A 26,404-nucleotide genomic window follows, 5' to 3' on the forward strand; every position below is an offset into this window, starting at 1 on the left:
TGCTACTTCCAATAGGTGGCGCTAGAGTTGAAGTCCTCTTCCTCTTTGAAGATACAATTTGCAACCATGACACATGTAACAGTTGGTACTAGAGGTTGTCAGCTAAAATCTACCACCTATACAAGATAATTAGACCCAGTTAACTTGGAAACAGTTGACTAGGCTATAGAAAAATCTGACTAGGATGACTCAGGGTTACATATATTCAGATTTAACTTAATTATGTTAAAATATAATTAATAATATCAACATATTAATTATAATATAAAATTAATAATTCTTATAAAGAAACAATGTTAGATAATGAGGATTTCAACTATTTAGATCAATCTTTAGATATTTACAACTCATGTATGTTACTGGAAAATCCAAAGAGAACACACGATTACAAAATACAATAAAATTCCTTTAATCTGAAGCCCTTCCACAATCACTCTCTACTGTGGCATGTACAGGCCCCCCTTCTCTACACAGCAGGGTCTCCTCTCTATGACGTCCATATGCCCTAATGGGGAATATAATAACAAGACAATGCTACCACTTTCATTTGGCTTGTCATTAAAAGTCAGTTTTTATGCTTTTCTATTACTGTACAAAATATCCCATATTCCAGGACCTTTCAGGTCCCATGAAGAGATTAAAGGAATTTTACTGAAGATGATAATTACCATTAAGGAATAAGTAGGTAATATAATAATAAAAGCTACAGCATATATACAATTCAGCAGATGCAGGACGGTAAATAGATTTCCTGGGTTAGAATTAGAAAAAAAACACTCAATTAGGTGACATCCACATGATAATTCACCTGATCATCGGCACTAAATCTCCTATCCATCTGAAACCGGAAATAAACAACATTGTCATTTCAATAGAACAAAACACTCATTACTGATATTATATGTCTGTGTGCATGTATCATTTATACACTTGTAAATATATACACACAAAAAATATAGCAATATATATATATTATACCGTATCTATAAAATTTGTCACATTGCTATGTACACAGCAATGGGGCAAATTCTGAAGATGGTTTTCCATATTTATTGATGTACATTCCGTGCCAAAATCCACGTGAGAAAAGTCTGTGATGACATCCTACCTGCTCGTGTGACCACTGCCGCCTATCACTGGTCTCAGGGTACACCGCTGCGGTCAGTAATTGGTTGCAGTGGTCATGAGAATAGTCGGGGTCTGCAGCAGCATAGTAAACAAAAGCCGGTGGTGAGCGGCACTGGAACGTAAGCTGAAACATTATATGTCAGGTGAGTTATGGATCTTTAATTATTTTAGATTTCCTCTTACTTTCTTCGCTCATGGAATGCCCCTTTTATCTCAAGGTGACTTTGGACCTTACGTTAGTGGCACAATTCCAGCGCAGGGGTAAAAAGAAAAAGCTGGAGTGGTGCTTTTTAGTTGTAGCACCATCAGTAATGCAGTATAGAACATACATTTCAGACACTCCTGTACCTGACGTATTTCCTTCCCAACAGACCACTGGCAAACTTACATGGAATGACAACTAACAGGGAAATATGGTTTGGGCAAAATATGGCACCATTCATGAATCAGAGCCGTGACGCTATTGCACACCGGACTGGGTCACTGCTGCCATCAAGTCTGAGAGCTATATAAATTGACATGTAAAGGATCTATACAAGGTGGTTGGTAAAACTCCTCTTTTTAAAGAAGCAGATTTGATGTTGTTGCCATTGCCGTCCTCTATATGTTCCTCTGCGGCTGCGGTTTGGCCAGGACACCAATCATTTGCTTGGTTACTATGATAACAAGCACTTAGCAGCAGTTTCTTTATGTATTCCCCACAGATATGATTGCTGTATATCTGCGTATAGAAGTGACATATCAGAAGATAATCTGTCAAGTGGGGTAATATATTGACGGAAAAAAAGATTAACTTTTTAAGGCCACAACTTATTTTTCGATTTTTATTAGAGTTTGTTATTTTGTTTTTATTTTCTTCATAACCACATTCTGAGAGACAGAAATCTTTATTTTTTTCTGCACAGTGCAATTTTTCTTTCTTAAAAGGGGTTTGCCACATTTGGGGACTTTTTTTTTTTTACTTAGATGCATGAATTGGGACCTAATAATAATTTTTTGCAATTGTATTTTCTTAAAAATGTTGCACTGTTTTGCTGCTATAGTCTCTTCGTTTCCTTGAACATTCAACTTTGATGAGGTCTGTGATTATAAATCAGCTGAGCAGAGCTCAGAAAAAGAGATAAAAGAGTTATAAACTTTCCTGATAGACTGCCAGAAAGAGCTCACTGACAGAGTCTCCGATAACTCATTCTGCAGCCAGTTATTAAAGGTAAAATAGTGACATTTTTGATGAAACCCAAAAATGAAAATAAATGGATTTAAGTACAAATAAGAAAAAAATCCACCAACCCCTCAAATTATAATTTTCACTGGTATCCTTTTGAGGTACCCACTGTATAAACTTATTGATTACCTATAATTTTTTTTTTAAGGAGAATAAGTGGAGAAAAAAAATTGTTATTTATTTTGCATTAACACATTTTTTATTCTAGCAACACAGCTTTCTAAGGGACTGTTTTAGAGGGATGAGATACTTTTTTTAATAATACAATTTTGGTCAGTACCGGACACATGAACGTCCGATACACTCGTATTACTGCTGCTAGGAATTTGTATTTTTTTTTTTTTTTTTATAATTGGCAAGGTTATTTTAGACAATATGAAACTCACCAGTTTCATTTCACTGCGTAGCCGATTGATACCAGTCCTCTCAGTCTTGGTGGCTCCCGTGTGTCCCATCTCATGTATGGAGATCGCTGGACTGGTCACACTTGATTCTATTGGTCGCACTGAACAAACAAGAAGGAAATCTGAATATCTGGACTAACTTCACTTCTCACTACTCACAGTCATTCGGTACATGCACTCCAGTATCACTTACTACTACGTTCCACACCAAACTCTTTTCCGCTCAGAATATGATGGAGAAGATTTTTCATGTCAAAAGGGCTAAGACTCATCAAACTTTCAGAGGCTTCTTCACCTGAAAATAAAGTTCAAAAGGAAGTTATAGAAGGGTTAATGTTTTTCCTCTCTGCTCTATATTTCTCTACATACTCTGGATTCCTGACCTTTCTCTATCTTATACTTTGTTTAAAGTTACCCGGGTTCATAGTCTCCGCTCAAGGATCTTATTCTTATCTGCATATGTAACATTCTGCTAACTCCTGCTAAAATCATGTTATGGAACAGGATGAATAAAATCATCATGACCTGGACAAAGGGGGAGCTACATGGGCTGCATTGAGTTGCATTGTTTGTAAATGGTATAAAAATTATTACTCTCTGTATAAATAAACAGAAACTGATGTGCTCACAACCTGTGCGGCAGTCATTTCTCCGAGCGCTCGTAATATTAGGGCCTAATCTCTTAATTCGGCCTCACTGGTGATCTGGCATATCTGATTATTGGGTCAGAATCAGAACAGCTACAACAAGGATCTGAAAAGCAGAGAAGATCCCACACAGTACTGGGTAGAAATCTAGATGTGAGGACAATGGTATAAACAAAATAAACTATAAATGGTAAATAACTGATCAATGGAAATCTTGTTTGGATGATTTCTATCTAATGTGTATGGTGGGTCTTTACATTGGGAGGACACAAGGTTTTCTCAAGCTGAAGTAAATGCACAACTGAGCATGTAGTACCTATGGTTTGTATTGTGAACATTAGCACTAAATGATCAGCTATTATACATGCATATAGAGGATAAAGGAACTCTTCTAATATAGAGATACAACTAACCTGAGCAGTTCAAGCTACGTGCAAGCTCTGTGGCCATAACCTGGATGATGAGGCCAATACGGAGTCTGAGCATCTCTCCAAAGAGACTGGGCTGAGACCTGACATACATGGCCAAATACAGCATTATCTCCTAGGAAAGGAAAATGTCAGAACATACACTCTATTATTCTTCTTCTGTGTTATTGATTTTCACCTTAGTTTTAATGACAAGTCTATATATAATCCAATTACTGTATTCTGCACATTGTATTTATAAGGGGTAAACTCAACTTTTATATAACAATTTTACAGGTTTAATTTCTTAACTTTTAATACAGTTTCAAGAGCAGTTCTCTACTGAAATCTTACCTGTGTCAGCACAGCAATGCTAATATCTTGCCCACTGGCTTCATAGATCAGATGAGCCAATTCCTCTGGAGGCAAAGGTCTGTGGTAAAAATAACTTTAGCTGTATGTATATATCGTATTCTATTAATTACAGTACTTAAAGGGTTTGTCCACTATTAGGACAACTATAATACTTATTCTAGCCCCCGCTACCAGTGCCATTCCAGCGGTGTCAGCACTCGCTTTCCTGGACATCATTATGTCACACAATCCTTGTAGCGATTCAGCACTGGCTTCACTCTCCCCTCCTTCAGACAAACGAAGACATATCCAGAGGAAGTGAGAGAGCAGCCGCAGCTCTCACTTCCTCCGGACGCCAATTACATCTGTAGGAGGGAGAGTGAAACCAGGGCTGATGAGACACAGGGATTGCTTGACATAATATTATGCAATCCCCGGGACCGGAGGTCAATATACGTGTTATTATCTTACTGTGGGGAAACATAGGGATTGAGAAGGGTTGTCCAAGTAGTGGACAACCCACTTAAAGTTTCTTCAGTATTTGAAACCAATTTTAAGATTAAATAAAAGAACTACATTAATAGAAATTTTCTCGCAGTGTATCAATGCATTGCTAACAGATTTTATTTGATTATTATTACAATCAATTACATTTAATAACCTTAAATAACACAAATAGGGTGAGGTCAAATGATAGGAATTTAAAGGTGTCCATACACTTTGGCCACCTGTCATCTCCCCAGCCAGGTGCGGGCTTGCCTCACCCAAGCGTGCTTGTATTCTTATTGTGGAGAAGGGAATAAGGAACAACCAAACCAATTTTTCTCTGAAGCTGGGGGGAACTTGGGACACATTAGATAGTTGTCCCGTCCTGCCGAAATTGGTCATTTTGGACACCGTTCATCTTATGTGTATGGACACCATAAAACATGTGAAAGTCAATTTTCCTGTGATGATACATGCTGTGTTCTAGAACTGTGGTTATAATGCTGTATATAATGTTACCAATAATTGTTGCTTACGCTGTAATTGTCTTCTCTCGAGGTTCGGGGGGCAATCCTACGGTTAGCTGCTTTTGGTGTGAAAGGATGTCAGTACATGCCTGATGAAATAAGATTTCAAGAATTACATCAAGTTTTTGTATTTGCTTAGAGAACCCAGAAAATGGTGACATGAAAAAGTTTGGGTGACGTACCTCTGCCAGAACTTCCACTCTCTTTCTCAGTAACCCTGAGATGTAGCGGATCAGACCCCATTCTCGATTGTGGCCAGCTTTGCCATACAGTTCACTCAGTAGGCAGTGTACGGTTACTCCACACTGCCCACTCAGATTTGTGTCCCAATCAAGACCTCTATACACAGAAATATTGAATGGGTTATGAGACATTTTCATGTGGAAACAGTTATGTTAATACTCATACATGTACAGTTACAGAGTAGTGCATACATGACCAAATTTTAAGGGGTTTTCCAAGCTTGAGAAAAAATTTTGCACTCACGCTATGTGAATGCAGATTGCGAAGTCGTAGCAATGTGCAGTGTGCACACTGTCAGGACATCGCTCTTTTTCCAGAGCAATAAAACATTGAGAGAAATGGATGAGAACCTAGTTGACACACGACTGCAGGTATGCAAACCGCATACTTGTGGTCATGTGATCTCCCACTCATACTGGGAATAGAGGGGTATCCTGACTGTGTGCACATTGCGGACTCATAATTTGGAAATCTGCAGTTACATAGGTTGATTGTAGAAGTTTCTCTTGAGCCCGGAAAACCATTTAAAGTCTGGATCTAAGGACTAGGTGGATGCATGGCGAGGTATAATATGACAATCCTATTTTTTATGACATGTCAATTGGATAAGTGATAAAAATCAAACATGTGGAATTTTGGCCTTGTGAACTAAACTAGTTGCTGAAAAGCAAGGGATTTTTGTAAATGCGAGTGTCTGAAACAGGGAAATATGAAGCATATTTATCGGGAGCAGCACGCAACTCTCTCATCAGAAGTGAAGACTTAAAGGGTTATTCCCATCTCCAAGATCCTATCCCAATATGTAGTGGGTGTAATAATAATAATATTAGCAAATGCCTCCAATTAGAAATGTACTATAGATTTTCTGATTCACTATGTCTCTTTCCTCATGTGCAGGCATTGCAGGACCTTAGGTATCCATGGTTATGACCACTGATATAGTGACAGTTAGCTAGTTGCTAGTGGTCGTAACCATAGATACCTAAGGTCCTGCAATGCCTGCACATGAGGAAAGAGACATAGCGAATCAGAAAAACTATACTACATTTCTAATTGGAGAAAAAACACAACATTTGAGCTTGGTTTAAGTTGGTATACACGCAGCACATAAATGCATGTTTCACAATGGCCATGAATCAGAAAAACCTTACAAGAAGCAAAATGAACATAAACCCTGCTGTAAATAAATAAAAAGCAAGTGGATTTAAATAAAATTGGGGCCTTAGTAACACTGTTTTTGATAAAAATAGTATATAAGCCATGTCCCCATCGACACGGTGAACCCGTTCCGAATAGTCCTACACTGTCTAATATTAAAAACCTTACCATGTGTCAAGGTTGACCTCAATGTGTGAATAAAGGCAGACAAAGGACTGGGTCCCAAACTGTAGGACTGCCCCGAACGGGTTCACCTTGTCGATGGTGGGATAGCTTATATACTATTTTTGATCTCTCATCCCCTTCTATCCATAATTTGATGGCCGCTATACATACAGACAGATGCAGGCAATAGTCAATGTTAAAAGTACACAAATACTTAGGAAAATATATGATAGTGACGGATCCACATTAATCATAAGATGAACACTTTGAAAAAAAAATAAATAAAGCATGAAAATATCAAATGTACCATTGGCCCTAATTTAATTAAAATAAACTAGCCTACTTTTTATTAAATTATACAGCACATCGTTTTATTTCATTACAAAGATTAATTAAAGTATTCCAATGACTGAAATAATAGTATAAGAAGCAATATATCATCCTGTGAGCTATTAATCCCAGGAAAGAAGCAGTATTTTCATGCTAGCAAATGTTGAAATTCCAATCCACATGGCCCCATATCCATGCTAACTAGTATATATGAATGGCCCAGAATATTAGCACAGTCCTGGGAAACTACCTCAAGTAACAGGTGTCGTCTGTGGTCCTGCAACCAAAGAATTTCGGCAGGGCAGGACTTGCACATAGCGGGGACTGACACAGACAGCAGGAGACGATCCTTTAAATGCTTGATAATGGTATACTGTAAAATCCTAAACCGATCCTCCAGATGAGGCCGTCCACTACTCACTTTATGACATACAATATGTAGAGTATATCTGCCTGGTCCTGGAGAGTTGGACAGTCTTTTAGTTGTTCCACTAGTTTTTCGCAGTCCAGGTTACCATGTGAGTCTTTTGGTAAATTCAATTCAGTCTCTTTTATCTGGGAAAAAGACAATCATACTTAAATGTTCATTGTCATTTCAACAAACTTTCCATAAAATCAATCATACAAGCGAATATAAAACATTATATAATCTATCTCATCAAGGAAATCTGCTTTCTTCTCTTTTTATGACCCCCTTGTTCCTCTGCTCCCTGCCTCCTGAACTCACAATTCACTGATGACAAAGCAGGACAGACTGACAGTGAGGTATCAGGTTACACCTCCTTTTATACTCTATAGAGAGGGGAGGTGATGTGAGAAAACTAGCAGGGAAGCACACAGACAGATTGTACAACAGTTGACCAGCAAATGATTTAGCTCCTCCCAGGACTGTATGCACAGGCACACTGCTCAGTACTGCTGTACTATGTCTTCTAGGCTGCTGCTTCTGTCTGTATGCTACCTAAGGAAAGAAGAGCAGGAATCCCTTATTTCTGTGTGTGCAATGTAAGATCATAGCAGCTAGTCAGAGGGACTAGGAAACATTTACATTTTCTGCACATTTTACCTTATTTATATGGCTATTCTTAAAGGGGTCATCCGGGACTACTTTAAGTATAGAATAAGCACTAGAGAGTAAAATGTTAAGTAATGCCTTATTCATATGTCAGTGTTAGCTGTCTTTGTTCTATTTGTGGTTTTTTTTTACATGGAGAGCACAGACATTATATTTCAAAGGGAATCTTTCACTCCCTGGGACGAATTTAAGCTATTACTATGAGCATATAGGTGATTAGCATTGTTAAAATAGTCCTACCCGTATGCCTTATCGCTTCTGTCTTAATGTTGAGAAATAGACTTTTAGGCTGTGTGCCCACGATGCGGTTTTTAAGCGTTTTTGCAGCGGCAAAAATGCTGCAGAAATGCTTAAAAAACGCATGGTAAAAGGCCTGCCATGTTCCCCATTGATAATCCGCATTTGCTGCGGAAATTTCCGCTGCGGGTTATCATTGCGGAAAAAAATGCAGCACTACCAATTATTTTGCGGAAGCGCTGCATTTTCGCCGCCATTGACTTGCATTGGAACGCATGGAATCCGCATCACTGGATCTGTACATGCGGAATCCAAACGTTTCAATGTGCAGATGGTACCCGGGTGTGGAGGACAGGAGACTCTCCTCCGGACCCGGGTACCATATAACTTGTAAAAAAAAAAAGAATAAAATAAAAAATAAATATTATATTTACCTTCTGATCGCCCCAGCTGCGCTTGTCCTCCCTTGCCGGCAGATCGCGGTGGACTGAAGGACCTGCGCTGACGTCATTTAGTCATGTGACGGCAGGTCCTTCAGTGTAGTGTACCGCGAGCTGCCGGCAAGCCAGGACGGAGCGAAGCAAGAATCCGGGGGTCATCAGAAGGTAAGTATAGATTTATTTTTTACCATTCTTTAAGGTCACACTATGCCGTTTGCGTGTATTTAAATAGTGTGACCAAGTTGTCAAGCACTTTCCAAGTGATGCTAAAATCGCTTGGAAAGCGCTTGTCAACCCGCATGCGGAAATGCATGTGAAGAACGCTTCACATCCGCTTGTTCCTGGCAGGAAAAACGCATGTACAATCCGCATGTACAATCCGCATGTGTTTTTTCTGCCAGGGAGATGCAGAAACGCTCAGGAATAAATCCGGAGCATTTCTGCATTGTGGGCACATAGCCTTAATCTTTTATGTTAATTAGTTCTTCCAGGCTCTGGGGCGTGAGGTGCCTGGAAGAAAACTCTGCCTCCTGTGTTAATTTGAGTACCACCCCACTCCCCTGCACGTCACAGTGCCCTGTGACATGCAGTTGTTGCGCTGGAATCCCACGCCTACGCCCTGCACTCCTGCGATTGTGCATAACTTTTCCACCCCACTATGGGCAGTGTCTTCACCATTCTTCTGTGCAGGCGAGTCACTGCTACTTCAGAGACTCTCCGTGCAGTGACTCGCCGGCACCAGCGCAGAAGAAAGGTGAAGACACTGCCCATAGCATTCCGGGGCAACAACTGCAAGTCACATGGCTTTGTGACCTTCAGGTGAGTGGGTTGGTATGCAAATTAACACAGGAGGCAGTTTTCTTCCAGGCACCTGACGCCCCAGAGCCTGGAAGAACTAATTAACATAAAAGATTAAAAATCTATTTCTCAACATAAAGACAGAAGCTATGAGGCATACAGGTAGGACAGTTTTAACAATGCTATCACCTGTATGCTGGTAATATTAGCTTAAATGCGCCCCAGGGGGTGACAGATTCCCTTTAAGGGGCTATTTGCATTTTTTTTGCGTGGGCCTATAATCTGCATAAAAAAATGTATACATCACCTAATCTAGTCCATTTTGCAAGTGAATGGGTCAATTGAAATAACAAAATCTGTGTGCTGTCCAAGGACCAGCTGGAGATGCTTGGGACATACTTAAAGAGTTATGGTCCACTCCATGGGTGAAAAACAGGATTTTTTTGCAAACACAAAACGGATGTGTTTGTGTGAATAAGGCCTTATTCTGAGGACAACTATGCAAGTCATGATAAAAAACATGCAATTTTATGGAATGCAAAATTCTCTCTTTTCCACTTTGTACAGTAACATTGTCTATGTACTATATACAGACAGAGAGGATGACAGAGCAGGGCTGGAATTACATATCATTAATTCTTTCTTACCACTGGAGTTTTGCAATGATTATTTGCAGTAAGGTTTCATTCACAAATTAGTGCGTGCATCATGCTACCTTTATTTTTTTTAAAATGGACAATCCCTTTAACTCTAGTGCCCTTTGTAACATGGTTAAAACCCTAATTTATGACAGCTACACAGAATTCATGCTTAATGTATCAGGAACACATTCCTACCTTAGGTTTGTGTGCTTGAGGAACTTCTAACAGATTTAAAGACTTTCGATGACCACTTAAATTCTTAGCAGGCAGAAATAAAGATGAATCTGAAGTGACAGAATTTTACATATCAATATAAATGCTACCATCTTATAGACATCTAAATAGCCTTGATTTGAAGTGTTTTGGCCCACCACTAGCATATGTCAGGACAATATTATAGGTGCTTGTTCGTCTTATAGGACCCCCACATCAGCATGGCAAAGCTCATGGCCACCTGCTGTGCAGGAAATTGCAGGTCAGAGCTTTTCAATTAGAACTGTGTTGCAGGTTCCTGCACAAGTGGGTAGGCAGAAATGTGGCTGTACAGGACAAGCCTGTAAAGGGCCATACAGCATATCAGACGCTACATTCTCTGGGTATTGTGTTTCTTCTGGCATTTTTCATTATAGGCATTTTAATAGAACTTCAAAAACAGCACAAAAATGTGTGTACAAAATAAAAAAAATCTTCAAAAACGCATGTAAAAAAGGCCATAAAAATGCTTGAAATGCATGGAATTTTTTTCTATGCATTTGTAAAAGTAGCTTAAAATATGTGTGTAAAGGAGCCCTAAATGATATCTCCCAAAAGAAAGTATTTAAACAAAAATACATTTAAAGTGGCTCTCATCTACTGAAAGAAAAAATGCGACACACTCTGGACCAGTGCAGCCACTCCATGTTCAGCACTGCTTCCCCCACCAGTCTGCTGGGATCAGTATCTGGCCAAAGAGTCACAGGAGTGCTGAAGCAAATCAGCGGCCAATCAATATGGTTTCTTCCACTCAGACAAAATGCAAAGCTGCAGCACTAACCAGATGCCCAGATGTTGATCAGACCAGCATACTCTTAAGGTGGAATGGACAAATTTTATTGCATAAATTTCTGATACTCAAGTTCAACTGAATGGAACTTGCAGAAATCCTTGAACTTGTCCTCAAAGCAACCTCATTCAGGTGACTGGAGCTGAACTTTCAGTATCCATTGACTCCACCCTCAGCTAATTTTCTTCTTCACTGCTGTAAAAGCAGGGTGTTTTCTTGAGGTTTTCATGATTACAGTTTCATAGAAACATAGAAAGGTTGACTTGGAAGGGATCATCTGGTCCAACCCCCTGCTCAAAGCAGGATTCACTAGATCATCTCAGACAGATGTCTGTCCAGCCTCCGTTTGAAGACTTCCATTGAAGGAGACCTCACCACCTCTCGTGGCAGCCTGTTCCACTCATTGATCACCCTCACTGTCAAAAAGTTTTTTCTAATATCTAATCTGTATCTTCTCCCATTCAGTTTCATCCCATTGCTTCTAGTCTTTCTTTGTGCAAATGAAAATAAGGCCGGCGTCACACTATCGTATAACACGGCCGAGTACTATGCGATAAAACATCGCATAACACTCGGCCCAGTGTTATAGTATGGGGCAGTGCAGATCAGCGATTATTTTCTCATGCAGATTCGGCATGAGAGAACAATCGATTTGCAGTGAGACTAGATTCACTCGCACCCAGACAAGTCTATGGGTGCGAGTGAAACATCAGATTGCACTCGCATGTCAGCTCAGTGCAGTCCGATAAACGTCGAGTCAGGCCATAAAGGAGTCTCCTCCACAGCTGTGCTGCGATCCTCTCATGCTAGAGAATCGTAGGACACAGAGCACTGACACTCAGCTCCTGCTCGCAGCAAAGCAGGAACCGAGGGTCATTAGAATATGGCATCCAATACTCTCACATCGGATGCCATAAGCTGGTGTGATGCCGGCCTAAGGATGATCCCTCTACAGTGTGACAGCCCTTCAGATATTTGTAGACAGCTATTAAGTCTCCTCTCAATCTTCTCTTTTGCAAGCTGGGCCATATCACTATGATATGGCCAAGAGAGCACAAAGTAAATTAGTGAGTTTAATAAGCATGATAGATGCTGCTTTGTAAGATTGTTAGCTTCATTGCAAACATAAGTACACCTGTTTTTAGAAGTCTACTTACTGGGTAGTTCCAGGCCCTTTGACTTTGCCATTAGGGAGAGTATATCACGGGTAGAATGGAGAGCACTAAATGTTTGATACTGCGATGAGGTAGTAGAGGTGGGAGGTAAGTGCGTTGTAGAGGCCACACTTTGTTGCAAGTGGTTTATGTACTGATCAAGTTCATCCAGTGCGTCACCTGGAAAAAAAGCAGCAAATGACAATATATCTCATACGTATAACTGAACCATTGTGTCAACTCTGTAACTCACAATATAAACAATTATTGTTGTATTTTAAACCTTTACTGTGTACGTTCACTGTTAAACACCATTTTAGGGACCACATCACATTTGAAGTTACTTTGATGGGTCTATATGACAGAAAATACCCAAAAGTGACACCATTCTAAAAACTGTCCTCAAAACCACATTCAATAAGTTTACTAACCCATCAGTTGCTTCACTGGAATTAAAGCAACGTGGAAGTAAAAAATGAAAATTTTACTTTTTCCCACAAAAATGTTGAGTTAGCACCAAATTTGAATTTTCACAAGGGTAACGGGAGAAAATGGACAGCATAAATGGTTGTGCAATTTGTCCTGTGTACATCGATAGCCAATATGTGGTGGAAAACGACTGTTTGGGGGCACAGCAGGGCTCGGAAGGGAAGGAGCACCATTTGAAGTGACCCCATTTTGGAAACTAGACCCCTCAGGGAATTTATCTAGACCTGTGGTGAGCACCTTGAACTCACAGGTGCTTCACAAAATTTTATAATGTTTAGCCATGAAAATTAAAAAGTAAATTTTTCCTGCAAAACAGTTGGTTATGTCCCAAAAATGTTATTTTCACAAGGGTAACAGGAGAAAATGGACTATATAATTTGTTGTGCAATTTCTTCTGAGTACACAGATACTCCATATGTGGTGGAAAACGGCAGTGCTTGCAAGGGGAGGAGCTCCTGACAGAAGAAACCCCCACAAGTGACCCCATTTTGGAAACTAAACTTCTCGAGGAATTCATCTAGGAGTGTTGGGAGCATTTTTAACCTTCAGGCGATTCACAGAATTGTATAACATTAGGCTAACTAAATGGAAAATTACCATTTTTTCCACTAATCTCCAAATGACGTTATTCAGATGAAACCCCTGAGGGATCAATTCACTATAATGAGGCAGCAGAGTTACTCTGGACTCCGTCTGACCTCTGTTCAGCGGTTTCCTTCTTTCCAGTGGTGCACAAAACTGGCTGACCGCACTTTTATGCACACTTAAAAAGACGAATGCTGCCAGATCACAAGTCAGACGGCATCCACAGTGTCTCCATTTGCCTCACTATAGGGAATCTTCCGCCGGGGATTCCGTCTGAATCACGTATTTCAGAGATTTACACGAAAACCCCGATTTAAGCGCTCAGCGCAGAGTGCAGGATAAATGTGAACCGAGCCTTACTGCGATCTTTAGGAGACAAAATTAACAATCAACAGCAGGTGAAGAATTGATTTCATTTATTTTTTATGCAGTTCCTTGTGCGGTATAAGTGATTAGATGACTTTATTCTTCGGGTCGGTGCGATTACAGCGATACCAGATTTATATTGTTTTTTTAAAAGACACTTTTATTTTGCAAAATAAAGTTTTTGCATCGCCATATTTTGAGAGCTATAATTGTTCTACATTTCTGCCGACAGTCATGTAAGGGCTTGTTTTTTGTGGGTCGAGTTGTTGTTTTTATTGGTACCATTTTTGATCACATAACATTTTTTGATCGCTTTCTATTCCAATTTTTGGGGGCAGAATGAACAAAAAACTGCAATTCAGTAACTGTTTATTTTTATGGCGTTCACCATATGTTAAAAGTGATAAGGCAGTTTTATTCTTCCGATCAGTACGATTACAGCGATACCACATTTATTTATTATTTTTTTACGTTTTGCTGGTTTTACGCAATAAAAACTATTTGATAGAAAAAATAATTGTTTTTGCATCTCTATATTCTGAGAGCTATATCTTTTTCATGATGTATGGCAGCTTGTTTTTTGCGGGACAAGATGACGTTTTTAGTTATTCAATTTTAATTACATTTACTTTTTGATTGCGGTTTATTCCACTTTTTTTTGGCTGTATGATGAAAAAGAATATTTTTTGCCATGTTTTTATTATTTATTTCTTTACGAATTTCACTGAAGGAGTTAAATAGCGTGACAGGTTTATTGTTCCTATTGTTTCGGATGTGGCGACATCAAATATGTGTATTTTTTTATTTTTATATAAATATACCTAATTTATTGATTTAATATTCTTTCCCTTTTTTTTGTTTATTTTGATTTTTTTTAAATATTTTTACAATTTCTTTTTTACTTTTTTTTTTTACAAAGTCCCTCTAAACAAATTACAAAATATAAAATTTTAATCAACCCCTTTTTCTCCATTAAAAACTAAGTATTATAAAAAACATTTTCACCATATCATACCACTTGTTTTTTTTCCCATTTTGCATTACATTGTATACTAAAATGAATGATGTTATCAAAAACTACAACTCATCCCACAAAACTAAAAGTTGCCGGGAGTGAGGAGGTTACAGAACATTCTCATCTCTACTCAAATCTCCCAGCATTTCCTGCTTTTTACCATTTTCACTGTTGTCCCCTTGAAATCCTCCTAGTTCATACTCGTAGTCATTGTCTGGACTATAATAGCCTTCACTACTTTCTTCCAATAGCTTTTCATCACAGTCAGAATCCAGAAAACTTAGGTGAGTGAAAAATGATGTAGTAAGAAACTCGGATAACGGGCCTTGTTTTACTCTAAGAGAAAAAAGGGTAAAGGATTAGATCACAGAAATCATATATTTCATATATCTCACAATATATCTTAGTTTAAAGGAGTTTTTCTTTTCAGGCTGCAGTTTTTAAAAAAACAAACAAACTGTCCTTTGTGCACTCTCCCCAGGTCCAATGCAGAGTCTCTGCCTTTGCTCCTGGTGTCTGTTATTGTCTGCATCAGGAGCAGCAGCAGAGACTCAACGCTGGACCCGGGGAGGGTGAGTAAAGAATTTTTTAAAAACAAAAAAAAAACAAAATAGAAATCAGAAAAAACCTTTAAGCAGATCACTTTGAACAGTATATCTAAATGTGTATTTACAACCATGATTTTTTTGCCTACACATCATCTAGGTATCTTACAGGACATTTGCCCCAACTAAGATCTGTATTGTCTGAAAATGACAATGTTACCGGTAAAGAAAATCTATAGAAAACATCCTTAGACTATGTGCACAAAGAGTTTTTCAAGGAGTTTTTGGAGCAGAAACTGAGTGAAAACTCTCCAATTGCTCCTCAGAAATTCAAAACTCCTCAAAAACTTGAATTTTCCTCTCAGATCCCCTCCAAAAACTCAGCAAAATGACTGCGTTCACATACCCTAAAGGGGAATTTTACTGAGCTCATGAGGTTTTCAATATCAGCTTCGCTACAATGAATAATGATGACATATTGATTAGTTGTAGTAAGAATGGCCAGACCAGCTTTACGCCTCCTGACCTAAACTCGAATAGTCTCATATGTGTCAGGAGACCCGACGCTGGTACACCTAGGACACAAGGATATTCGGACTGACTGTCGAACACATGAAACCAGTCTTAGGCATCACTCACCTGCTAGTATTATGGTCGGTGTTCTGCATAAGTTTTATAAATCAAAACCAGGAGTGAATCCAAAACATTAAGGTGCAAACCTTTCCATTCTACTTTCTCTGTAGGTTCCACTCCAGGTTTTGGCTTACTAATAGTGATGCAAAATAGTTATCAGAACACTGTTATGTAAATGAAGCCCAACAGGATTCTGACTATTATAACATCACTAACTGGATGTCTAGAATAAAAGGCACTAATGAAACTTCACCAATCATGGACTAGGTGAGCGTTGTCTTACAGGCTGCTGTATTTTATCTAGTTCTGTGGACTCTTGGTTCTGGTCTATGTGATCAGCAGGCAGGATTTTATACAGCAGGAGGAGAGGAACAGATTGATAGACATTTGTGTGGGAAAAGTTTTGTTAAAATTGCATTTTATTCATTGAAATCCCTGGTGTGAGTCCAGTGGGCGGTCCTAGTGAGTGATTGACAGTCTTCCTTGTATGTTTGAGCATACAGAGGTAGCTGTTAATTACTGATTAGGCCCTCCCACTGGACTTATGTATGTTCAAACACCAGGGATTTCAATGAATAAAACACAAGATATTCTGAATCTATTCTAACAAACCTACAGTTGAAACCAGAAGTTTACATATACTATATAAAAAGACACATGTGCATGTTTTTCTCAATATCTGACATGAAATCAGAATAAACCTTTCCCGTTTTAGGTCAATTAGGATTACCGTAATTTTTAATATTTGCCAAATGCCAAAATAACGAGAGAGAGAATGTTTTAAGGCATTTTTATTACTTACTGCAAAGTCAAACGTTTCCATACATTTCATTAGTATTTGGTACCATTGCCCTTAAACTGAATGACTTGGGTCAAAGGTTTGGGATATCCTTCCACAAGCTTCTCACAATAGTTGGTCGGAATTTGGGCCCATTCCTCCTGACAAAACTGGTGTAACTGATCCAGGTTTGTAGGTCGCCTTGCTCGCACCTGCCTTTTCAGCTTTGCCCATAAATTTTCAATAGGATTGAGATCAGGGCTTTGTGATGGCCACTCCAAAACATTGACTTTGTTATCCTTAAGCCGCTTGGTTACCATTTTGGCAGTATGCTTCGGGTCATTGTCCATTTGGAAGATCCATTTCCACCCAAGCTTTAACTTCAACCCTGATGTCTTGAGATGTTGCTTCAGTATTGCCACATAATCTTCTTTTCTCATGATGCCATCTATTTTGTGAAGTTCACCAGTCCCTCCTGTAACAAAACAACCCCACAACATGATGCTGCCACCCCCGTGTTGTGATGGTGTTCTTAGGCTTCCAAGCTTCTCCCTTTTTCCTCCAAACATTACGATTGTCATTATGCCCAAAAAGTTCAATTTTAGTTTCATCAGACCACAGGACATGTCTCCAAAATTAAGGTCTTTGTTCCTGTGTGCACTTGCAAACATTAATCTGGCTTTTTTCTGTTTCTTTGGAGTAATGGCTTCTTCCTGGCAGAGTGGCCTTTCAGCCCATGTTGATACAGTACTCGTTTCACTGTGGATAATGACACAATCTTACCAGCTTCAGCCATCCTCTTCACAAGGTCTTTTGCTTTTATCCTTTGGTTGATATGCACATGTCGGACCAAAGCACATTCATCTCTGGGACACAGAACACATCTCCTTCCTAAGCGGTATGATGGCTGGACATTCCCATCTTGTTTGTACTTGCGTATAATTATTTGTACAGATGAACAAGGCACCTTCAGGTATCTTGAAATTGTACCCGAGGATGAGCCAGACTTGGGCAAGTCCACAATTCTCTTCCTGATATCTTGGCTGATTTCTTTAGACTTTCCCATGATGATACAAAAAGAATCAGTGTGTTTCAGGTGTGCATTAAAATACATCCACAGGTGTGCCTCTAATTAACTCAGATGTTGCCAAAAAACCTATCAGAAGCTTCCAAACACATGTCATCATCATATGGGCTGTCCAGAATTGTTTAAAGGCATAGTAATCTTAGTGTATGTAAACTTTTGACTTTGCAGTAAGTAATAAAAATGCCTTAAAATATGCTCTCTCATTATTCTGGCATTTGGCAAATATAAAAAATTTTGGTAATCCTAATTGACATAAAACGGGAAAGGTTTATTCTGATTTCATGTCAGATATTGAGAAAAACATGCATATGTGTCTTTTTATACAGTGTGTGTAAACTTCTCGTTTCAACTGTATATATTATCCTGCTCAGCTTCTCCTTCTTCATGTCATGCTGTCCAGATTGCACTGTATAGACAACGTGACAGGTTCCCTTTAATAACCAGCAATGTTTAATATGAGGAGTCTATTTCAAGCTTCTTTACTCTTGTGTATTTGCAGCATTTCTTTTAAGTTGTTAAAGTGTCATGAATTTTACAATAAATTATTTTTGTGGTACATCTTACACAGATATGTTTTATTTTTTGCATATTTCTCCTATAACACATTAAAGGGGATATCTGGAACTTTTAAAAAAATGTGCCTAAGCACTAACAGGCATGAAGTTTGTGACAGAGGCAACTGCCTCCTGTTGTATCCGGTGTCGGTCATTGATGGCTCCTGCCGGAGACTCTGCTGCTCCCTGTCAACAGAGAAGCAGTTTCTCTTCCTGTAGACAGGGCGGGACTACTGGCGTGACTGATTGACAGCCAGCTTGCCCCAAATAGGCAGCAGAGAGGCGGCTGTCAATCAGGATGACACCAGTAGTCCCTCCCTGTCAACAGAAAAAGAAACCGCCGCTCTGTTGACGTGACATCAGCGGACGTCTGTGACTGCTCTGTGCTGGCGGAGAATGGCACCGGGCACAACAGGCAGGTAGGTAGCAACTATCTGTCTGTTAGTGCTTAGGCACTTTTTAAAAAAAATTTTTTAAAGTCCTGGATATTCTCTTTTAAAAAGCAGCACTGCGAGAGCAAGTGAGCCTGAGTATACCAAGAGCATGAAAAAAACTACGGAAAAAAGAGACATTACTAAAGGGTTTAATATTTTCCTATTGACTTACAACTTACTTCATGTTCATGGACAGTGGTGAGCAGATCCAAATCTTATTTGGGAGTTCAAAAAATTAGAAATTTATAGTGTGTCATTGGAAAACCAATAAAAGAACCGGGCAATTAATGTTCTATTACATTCTGCCCATAATCAGATAATATTTTACACACCTTGCACCTCCTAGGTATCCATCTTCAAGTTTTCTAATTGTAGAGACAATAGCCGGATCTATGTCTGTACCCTCCTCATCTGAAATACACATTATGTGAAGAGCTAGTAGTACTGTGTATTAGAAAAATCCAGACTAACCAAGTGTCTGCAATATATCCTTATATATATCGTAGTATTATATTTACTACACCATTTTCTTACTAAAATTTTATAAGTTGCTTCAATTTTTATGATCTCATTTATTTATTAAGAAATCCAGACTGGTATTTCTGCATCTTGCTGCCTTTAGAGTGCGGTCACAAAAGGTGGAAAACCCCCCATCTATTATCACTTTACCAGTGTTGTGGAGGAGATTTTATGAAATCGTATCTACGCGGTATGTAACTAACAAATGGAAGTGACGGTCAGTCTTTTGATATTTATTCATGCAGTGCGTTAATGAACCAGCACAGCAGAGTTAATATTTATAGCCTGTTGAGCCCTACAGTGAATTTTCACTGCAGATTTCCCCTGAGCTCTGCATGATCAGCTTATTGTTAAGGGAACATGCTAACAAGTAAGACATATTTGAAACAATGAACTTTTTAATACCTAAACACATTGAGACTGAAGCCTCAAGTGACCTACGTGCCATTAAAGTGGTGTGGAAAGAAGTGTTAATTACTTAGCATGGAGTGAGTGATGGGGAAGGTGAGTGTCGGTCTCCCGGTCATCCTCCAGCATGAAGTCAGGTATGCCAGCTCTGTCCTGAGCATCTCCACAATCATCTTGCTGTCCAGAGCCAGGTAGAAGTGGTGCTGATCTGTAAACTAGATGGAGAACCCAGAGATCATAGAAGTCAATGTATGTGTAAGTACAAGATTTGTTTCAATTTATCATATTTCAAAATGAATACATTTGTTCCTAGGACACATTTTCACATGGTACTAAGGGTGCGGCAGGTTGGGGCACCGTACGCACACTGCAAAACCTTCAGGTTAATTGGGGGTTTTAGAGGTTACTATTTTAAATACAAGCAGTTCCCATTACCAAAATCATGTCCACCAATACGGAGTAAATCGAGACAAAAACCACATGGTCATGGCGTATCCACGTGCCACTCTTTGCCTTAACATCTCCAAATGACTCAAAAAATCTATGTCTGTAGTCACAGATGTGTCAGATGCAAGATATGCAAGATCTTCTTTGTTTGTTACTACAGTCACATAATATATAAAAAGATTTCAGAATCACAAAGTGGACGCTTCCTGGACAGAGAACAGAAAATGTATTTTTGAAATGAAGGAAGCACAGAAAAATATTATACTCAAAAGAGATAAAAAAAATATACCTTCCTGCAGAAAAGATAAATACATTATATAATTCCATACATTTAGAGGGGTTGTCAGGTGAAAACAAAAAAAACACAAGTTATCACTTATGCACAGTATAGATGCTAACTTGCTGATCGGTGGATGTCCCACTGCTGGGATCTGCACCGCTCAGTAGATCAGAGAATTTTCTATCCCCAACAAGGCACTTTTATCCAAGCTACAACACGGAACAGCAGTCAGACGCCCAACCACGACTCCATTCATTCTTTATTGAGCTGCTGGAATAAGCTGAACATGGCCCTCAGCCGTCCCATGTGGAATGAATGAAGTGGCAGTCGAGCATCTCACAACTGGATTCCATTCTAATGGGGATAAAAATTCTCTGTTCTGACGATCGGTGAGGTTCCCAGCTTTCGGATCACCACTGATCAGTAAGTTATCACCGACCCTGTATATAGGAGATAGCTTGTTTTCACTGGACAATCTCTTTAGATGACAAACAAAAGCAATTTTGGAAAAAAAGCACATTATATTTTTTTTATATTTAAATTGGATCACTTTTTAAGATTTTAAGATCTACAATCTAGAGATATTCAGTTATTAATATATATTTTACATGCACCAACCTGAGGAGTAAAAGTGAAGATCTGACTCCTAATTGTGTACAATTTAGATGTTCCCAGTACTCCTATATGACGATATGGTCGCCCACTTAGCTTCATGGCTTTATTTATTCCTATGAACATGAAGACGATTAAAACATTAGTAGTACAGAATAAAAGATGGATATCAGTACAGGTCTAGGCAAAGACCATAATGGTATTGTTGACGGTATGATTCACAATAAAATGTATACCTTTACTTGGACAAAAGTCTCTGTACTTACCAAGTTTTGCATAGAGGTGGCTCAATATTCTAGCTGGCTGCACTCGAAAAGGCCGGACGTCATTAAAGCTCTGTACATTAATGTCATGTTTTTTTAACATCTTCTTGATTTCAGTTGTTTCTGCCAGAACAGATACTGAAACATTGAAAAACAAAAGAAAAACAATGAACAAACACATATTTTATATATATTTATCTTTTATATAGTAATGATTGCTTAAACTCAACCCGATATGAAGAAAATGTTAGACAGCTGATTATGCAGGAATTGTGAAGAATATTAATTATCCAATGTTGTATTTTACACTGATGCAGGTTTTGATAAAAATAATGAAAATATCTAAACAGTTTTCAACTACAACATCAAAAGCACTAGGAGGAGAAGTGAATATCATTAATTACATTTTGACAATGTAACCTGTTAAAGGATGGGATATATTAGGCAGCAAGTGATCAGTCACTAAGTGAAGTTGATGTGTTAGAAGTTGGATTCGACCATAAAAGCCTGCTTCTCAAAATCTTGTATGGACCGTTGATGTTAGGATGTGTCTGCTTCTTGATACCTATGCATCATTTATGAGGACTGTTATCTGAGGTATGGCAATTTGCAGTTTCTGAGGCTGGAAACTCTGATGAACTTATCCTCTGCAGCAGAGGACATTCTTGGACTTCCTTTCCTCAGGCAGTGTTCATGAAAGTCAGTTTCATTATAGTGATTGATGGTTTTCATGACTGCAATAGAGGATACCTTCAAGGTTTTAGCAATGTTACAGATAAATTGACCTTCATCTCTTAAAGTAATGATGAATTGTTGTTCATCTTTGCTTATTTGAGTGGTTCTTGCCATATTCTGGCTTAGGACAGTTGTAGAATAGGACTCAGCACTGTATGGGACTGTGTACCGACACTGCCTCTGTAAAACACACCTGATGGTCACAAACACTTTTTGAAGGCCAGTGATTTCGCAAACTCTTGGTGTGGTATAGCTGTTCATTGGAAGCCACCCAGGTGAAGCCCTGATGAAGCTGTTGGAGAGAATACCAAGGGGATATAAAGCGGTCATCAGACTAAAAGGGGGATACTTTGCAGAATCTAAGGTTTGTTTCACTTATTCTGGTTTGTTTACTCCTTGTTTCCATATGTGTCCCTTTGTGGTTTTGCTGCCTTCAGTCTGAATCTTCAATGTGCACAGTCCAATAAGAACAAGGAAAATGATTACATGAACAGGTGTGTTCAAACTGTTAAAATATAGGTATAATGAACACAGTATATCTAAATATCTCTCGATCTATGCATAATTATCATTTTTACCTTGCACTACTACATCAGGTTTGAAAGCTGTTGAAAATCTTCTGTTTAATGGATCGATTTCTCCGGGTGCTAAAAAGCCCTATGAAGAAAAGCACACAAAAAATTAAAACGAAAGCAAATCACTTGAACTTTTAATAAACTATCTAAAAGGGGATAAAATCTGTGGCAAAATCTCCACGTGTTACAGGCACTGCAATAATCTGGGACTGTAAAAATATCTGGGAGAAATCTGCTAAAATAAGGCAGGTACAGTGGATTAGATTCTGAAGGAACATGATCGATTGTTAGTGGCTTTTAGAGATTGTGATTATATTTTGTCCAGCCTAAGACAACAGGACTTTAACCAATCTTGTGGAATAAACCCTAATGTATCGTATTTTACCTCAGCAAGTAGATTTCCAAGAATATACAGGGACTGTCCCCACAAATGGGGCAATTTTCCGATAGTAACGCGGTCCACTGTGTGAGGGTTGTGATACTCCTCTTCTATCTATGGGCAGAGAATATGTTATAATCCCACACAAAATACAGACATGAGACCAGTTCTGTACAGACCAACAGGCGCAACGTGACAACCTTGTTGTGAGGAACAGCATACAATTCTGGCACAAGGCGAATCCCATTTTTTCCTCTGATTAGTATACCTTCTAGAGCCTCTCTGTACTCCTGCACCTAAAATAGGCAAAAATAAATCAAGTATTGAAAAACACAGGTAAATTATTTTTTATTTTCTATTTAAAAAAAAGTATGGCCGGACTGAAAATAACTCTATTGTGCTGCAGTTACAGGTGAGTGCATGGGAATGTTATATATAGGCTGCACTGTACTATGAGGGTGTCACAACAGATTCTGGGCAGATCTATAAGGATTACGCCACATTATATTTATAAAACACCGGATTGATCACTGCTTAATTGGAAACTATCATCAGAAAATGACCTATAGTTTAAATCAGGTTTTTGTGTTAAATATATTTTAAAAACATTTTTGACAAAGTTTTTTTTTCTTTGTTTTATTTATTTATTTTTTTACATATCACAATCTGCATTAAAAATTCAAAATAAAAAATCTTGCAATTTTCACATTGGCCATTGGGCTGTTTTAAACCCATTTTATTTATTTATTTTATTCACATAATAGCGCTTTACAGACATCATCATCACTGTCCCCATTGGGGCTCACAATCTACATTCCCTATCAGTATGTCTTTGGAGTGTGGGAGGAAACCGGAGAACCCAGAGGAAACCCACGCGAACACGGGGAGAACATACTTGCACATGTTCTCCTTGGTGGGAATTAAAGGGTATTCCCATCTCCATGATATTATCCCACTATGTAGTAGGTGTAATATTGGCAAATACCTTCAATTAGAAATGCAGTATAGTTCTTCTGATAACCTATGTCGCTTAACTCATGTGCAGGATATTGCAGTAGCTTAGGTATCCATGGTTACGAACACTCATATAGTGACAATTAGTTGCTAGTGGTAGTAACCAAGGATACCTAAGCTAGTACAATGCCCTACACATGAGGTAAGTGAAATAGGTTATAAGGAGAACTATACTACGTTTATAATTGGGGGTATTTGGCAGTAGTATTATTATTACAACACCGACTACATATTGGGATAGGATATTGGAGATGGGAATACACCTTTACATTCGGAACTCCAGCACTGCAAGGCACCAGTGCCAACCACTGAGCCACCGTGCTGCCCCCGATTACTCATGCTTCCAATGGAAATAACACATGTACATTAGCGTCAATGGCTGACCATTGTGAAGAGAAGGGGAGCAGGGTCAGGTTTGACATCACCCATTGTGATTGGTAGATCCTGTGTCGTCAGCTTTGTATACAGGTGTTACCTTTCGCTGTAATCCCATCTCTACAGATAGGAGCCAGCTGAAAATTTTTCCTGAAAGGACTAGGAGTCTAAAAAAGCCCCATTGGCCTGGGTGAAAATTGTAAGATTACTAATTTTATTTCTTTTAATAAAAGTGAAAAAAAAATCATTGTCAATTAAAGAAAATACAAAGAAACACAAATACCAGATTTAAGCAATAGGTCATTTAGTGATCACTAGAGATGAGCGAACCCTAACTTAAAAGTTTGGCGTACGTACTGGACAGTTAGTGTCCGGTGCTAAATGCCGAACATGACCTTTCCCGGATGTCCGTTGCAGTGTTCGGAGTTCCCCGGGGATGTCCTTTGTAGAGAGAGAGACCCCCTGGAGAAATTTTATGTATGTCAGATATTTTGGTGCATTTATTTGTGCCATTTTGAAACGTGTCTGACTTTTTCGTTTAATAGTCGCAAAAAAAATTTGAAAACAAAAATAAAGACCATTTTTGACCTTGAGGAAAATTCATATACCACATGCGTCACTTTGAAAAATTTAGCGGGAAAAAACAGCAACGAATACCAAAAGACAAAATAGAAAAGTACGAATGAGGATTTGGGGCCTGTCTATCCAAAGCATTATGGAAGTGAATGGTGCTGTAAGTTCCCTAATAGACTAAAAAAGTAAAAAAAAACTTTAAGAAAGTTTAATAAAAGTTCCAAAAAAAAAAGTCACACTCCCCAATAAATCTAAGAATATATCACTTATTCATTGTAAAATATATTTTTTAAAATAGCTCACAATACAAAAAACTCATATTCACTACTGCTACAATTGTAACATCCCCTAGAATAAAGTTAGTTATCAGGCAAAAGTCAGGGCAGACTTTCAGGCTTTTCACATTTTATCCCCTCGTAAAAATTATAAATTTATATGTACCCTAAATGGCATGAATGAAAGTTTTGCCGCATTTTGATGCAGAGCTATTGTGTCACTTTTCCACTGGTTGTTTGCCAATGAAAGTTACAACCTGTCCTGCAAAAAAATAAGCCCTCGTACAGCTACATTACCAGTAAATGCCTGATATGGTCCGTTATTGTCATGAAAAGTATGGATTAAAGGGGATCTGTCAGTAGGATCAACCCTCCTCTTTACATGGGCATACAGGTCATAGGAAGCAGAATAAAATGATACCTTGATATCTTTGATCCGACATCTTATTCCACAGAAATTCACATTTTTCTTAATATGTAAATTAGCTATTAAGATCTATGGGCGGTACTTAGATCTTGACGAGCGTCTGCCTCCAGAGACTACTTTGAATTAAACACTGTCAGTCATGATGTCTCACACTGGTAACTCCCCCTTTCATTTTAAATTATCTCTGGACACGGCTTCTCATGGAGATGAATGTCCGGCCCATACATCGTAACAGCTCATTTACATATTAAGAAAAACATGGATTTTTTTGGAATAAAACATCATATCACAGATATCAAGATATAATTTTATTTGACTTTCTATGACCTGAATGCCTATATAGACGGCTTAGGAGGGGTGATCGTACAGAGAGATTCCCTTTAAGTGCTCAATTGGTCACAATGCTCAGCAATACATTACACTGCATTAGTATTTCCTCTGATCAGTCCTAATTTTCACAAAACCATATATACCAATAAAAATATTCAAAGATAAAGAATTTAATTTATAGGCTTTGCTCTGTTGTAATGATGTCAGAGTAGTTTTATTATTGTATTTATAGGTTGCTCTGTGAT

The 26,404-nt window shown here is 38.5% G+C and overlaps 1 protein-coding gene across 2 annotated transcripts in view; it reads right to left on the minus strand.

Annotated features, from left to right (window-relative positions):
* Positions 1-26,404, minus strand: part of PHKA2 (phosphorylase kinase regulatory subunit alpha 2) — a 98,457-nt gene that overhangs the window by 16,626 nt on the left and 55,427 nt on the right. Inside the window, exons 12-29 of one of the 2 annotated variants that reach the window (XM_073667434.1) lie at positions 23,366-23,461; positions 23,172-23,279; positions 22,790-22,868; positions 21,480-21,614; positions 21,220-21,329; positions 19,945-20,089; positions 19,280-19,358; positions 15,077-15,252; positions 12,465-12,641; positions 10,461-10,549; positions 7,496-7,629; positions 5,361-5,517; positions 5,188-5,267; positions 4,166-4,244; positions 3,818-3,947; positions 2,951-3,052; positions 2,740-2,858; positions 809-838 (exon numbers count right to left, since the gene is read on the minus strand). In XM_073667434.1, coding sequence (XP_073523535.1) covers positions 809-838; positions 2,740-2,858; positions 2,951-3,052; positions 3,818-3,947; positions 4,166-4,244; positions 5,188-5,267; positions 5,361-5,517; positions 7,496-7,629; positions 10,461-10,549; positions 12,465-12,641; positions 15,077-15,252; positions 19,280-19,358; positions 19,945-20,089; positions 21,220-21,329; positions 21,480-21,614; positions 22,790-22,868; positions 23,172-23,279; positions 23,366-23,461 — 2,025 coding nt within the window. The remainder of the gene's footprint in view (positions 1-808; positions 839-2,739; positions 2,859-2,950; positions 3,053-3,817; positions 3,948-4,165; positions 4,245-5,187; positions 5,268-5,360; positions 5,518-7,495; positions 7,630-10,460; positions 10,550-12,464; positions 12,642-15,076; positions 15,253-19,279; positions 19,359-19,944; positions 20,090-21,219; positions 21,330-21,479; positions 21,615-22,789; positions 22,869-23,171; positions 23,280-23,365; positions 23,462-26,404) is intronic. The other variant, XM_073667442.1, reaches the window with a different exon arrangement.

The sequence above is a fragment of the Phyllobates terribilis genome, unplaced genomic scaffold, assembly GCF_046119375.1.
Source record: "Phyllobates terribilis strain yellow unplaced genomic scaffold, ASM4611937v1 Scaffold_2__4_contigs__length_985480577, whole genome shotgun sequence".
NCBI classification, from domain to species: domain Eukaryota; kingdom Metazoa; phylum Chordata; class Amphibia; order Anura; family Dendrobatidae; genus Phyllobates; species Phyllobates terribilis.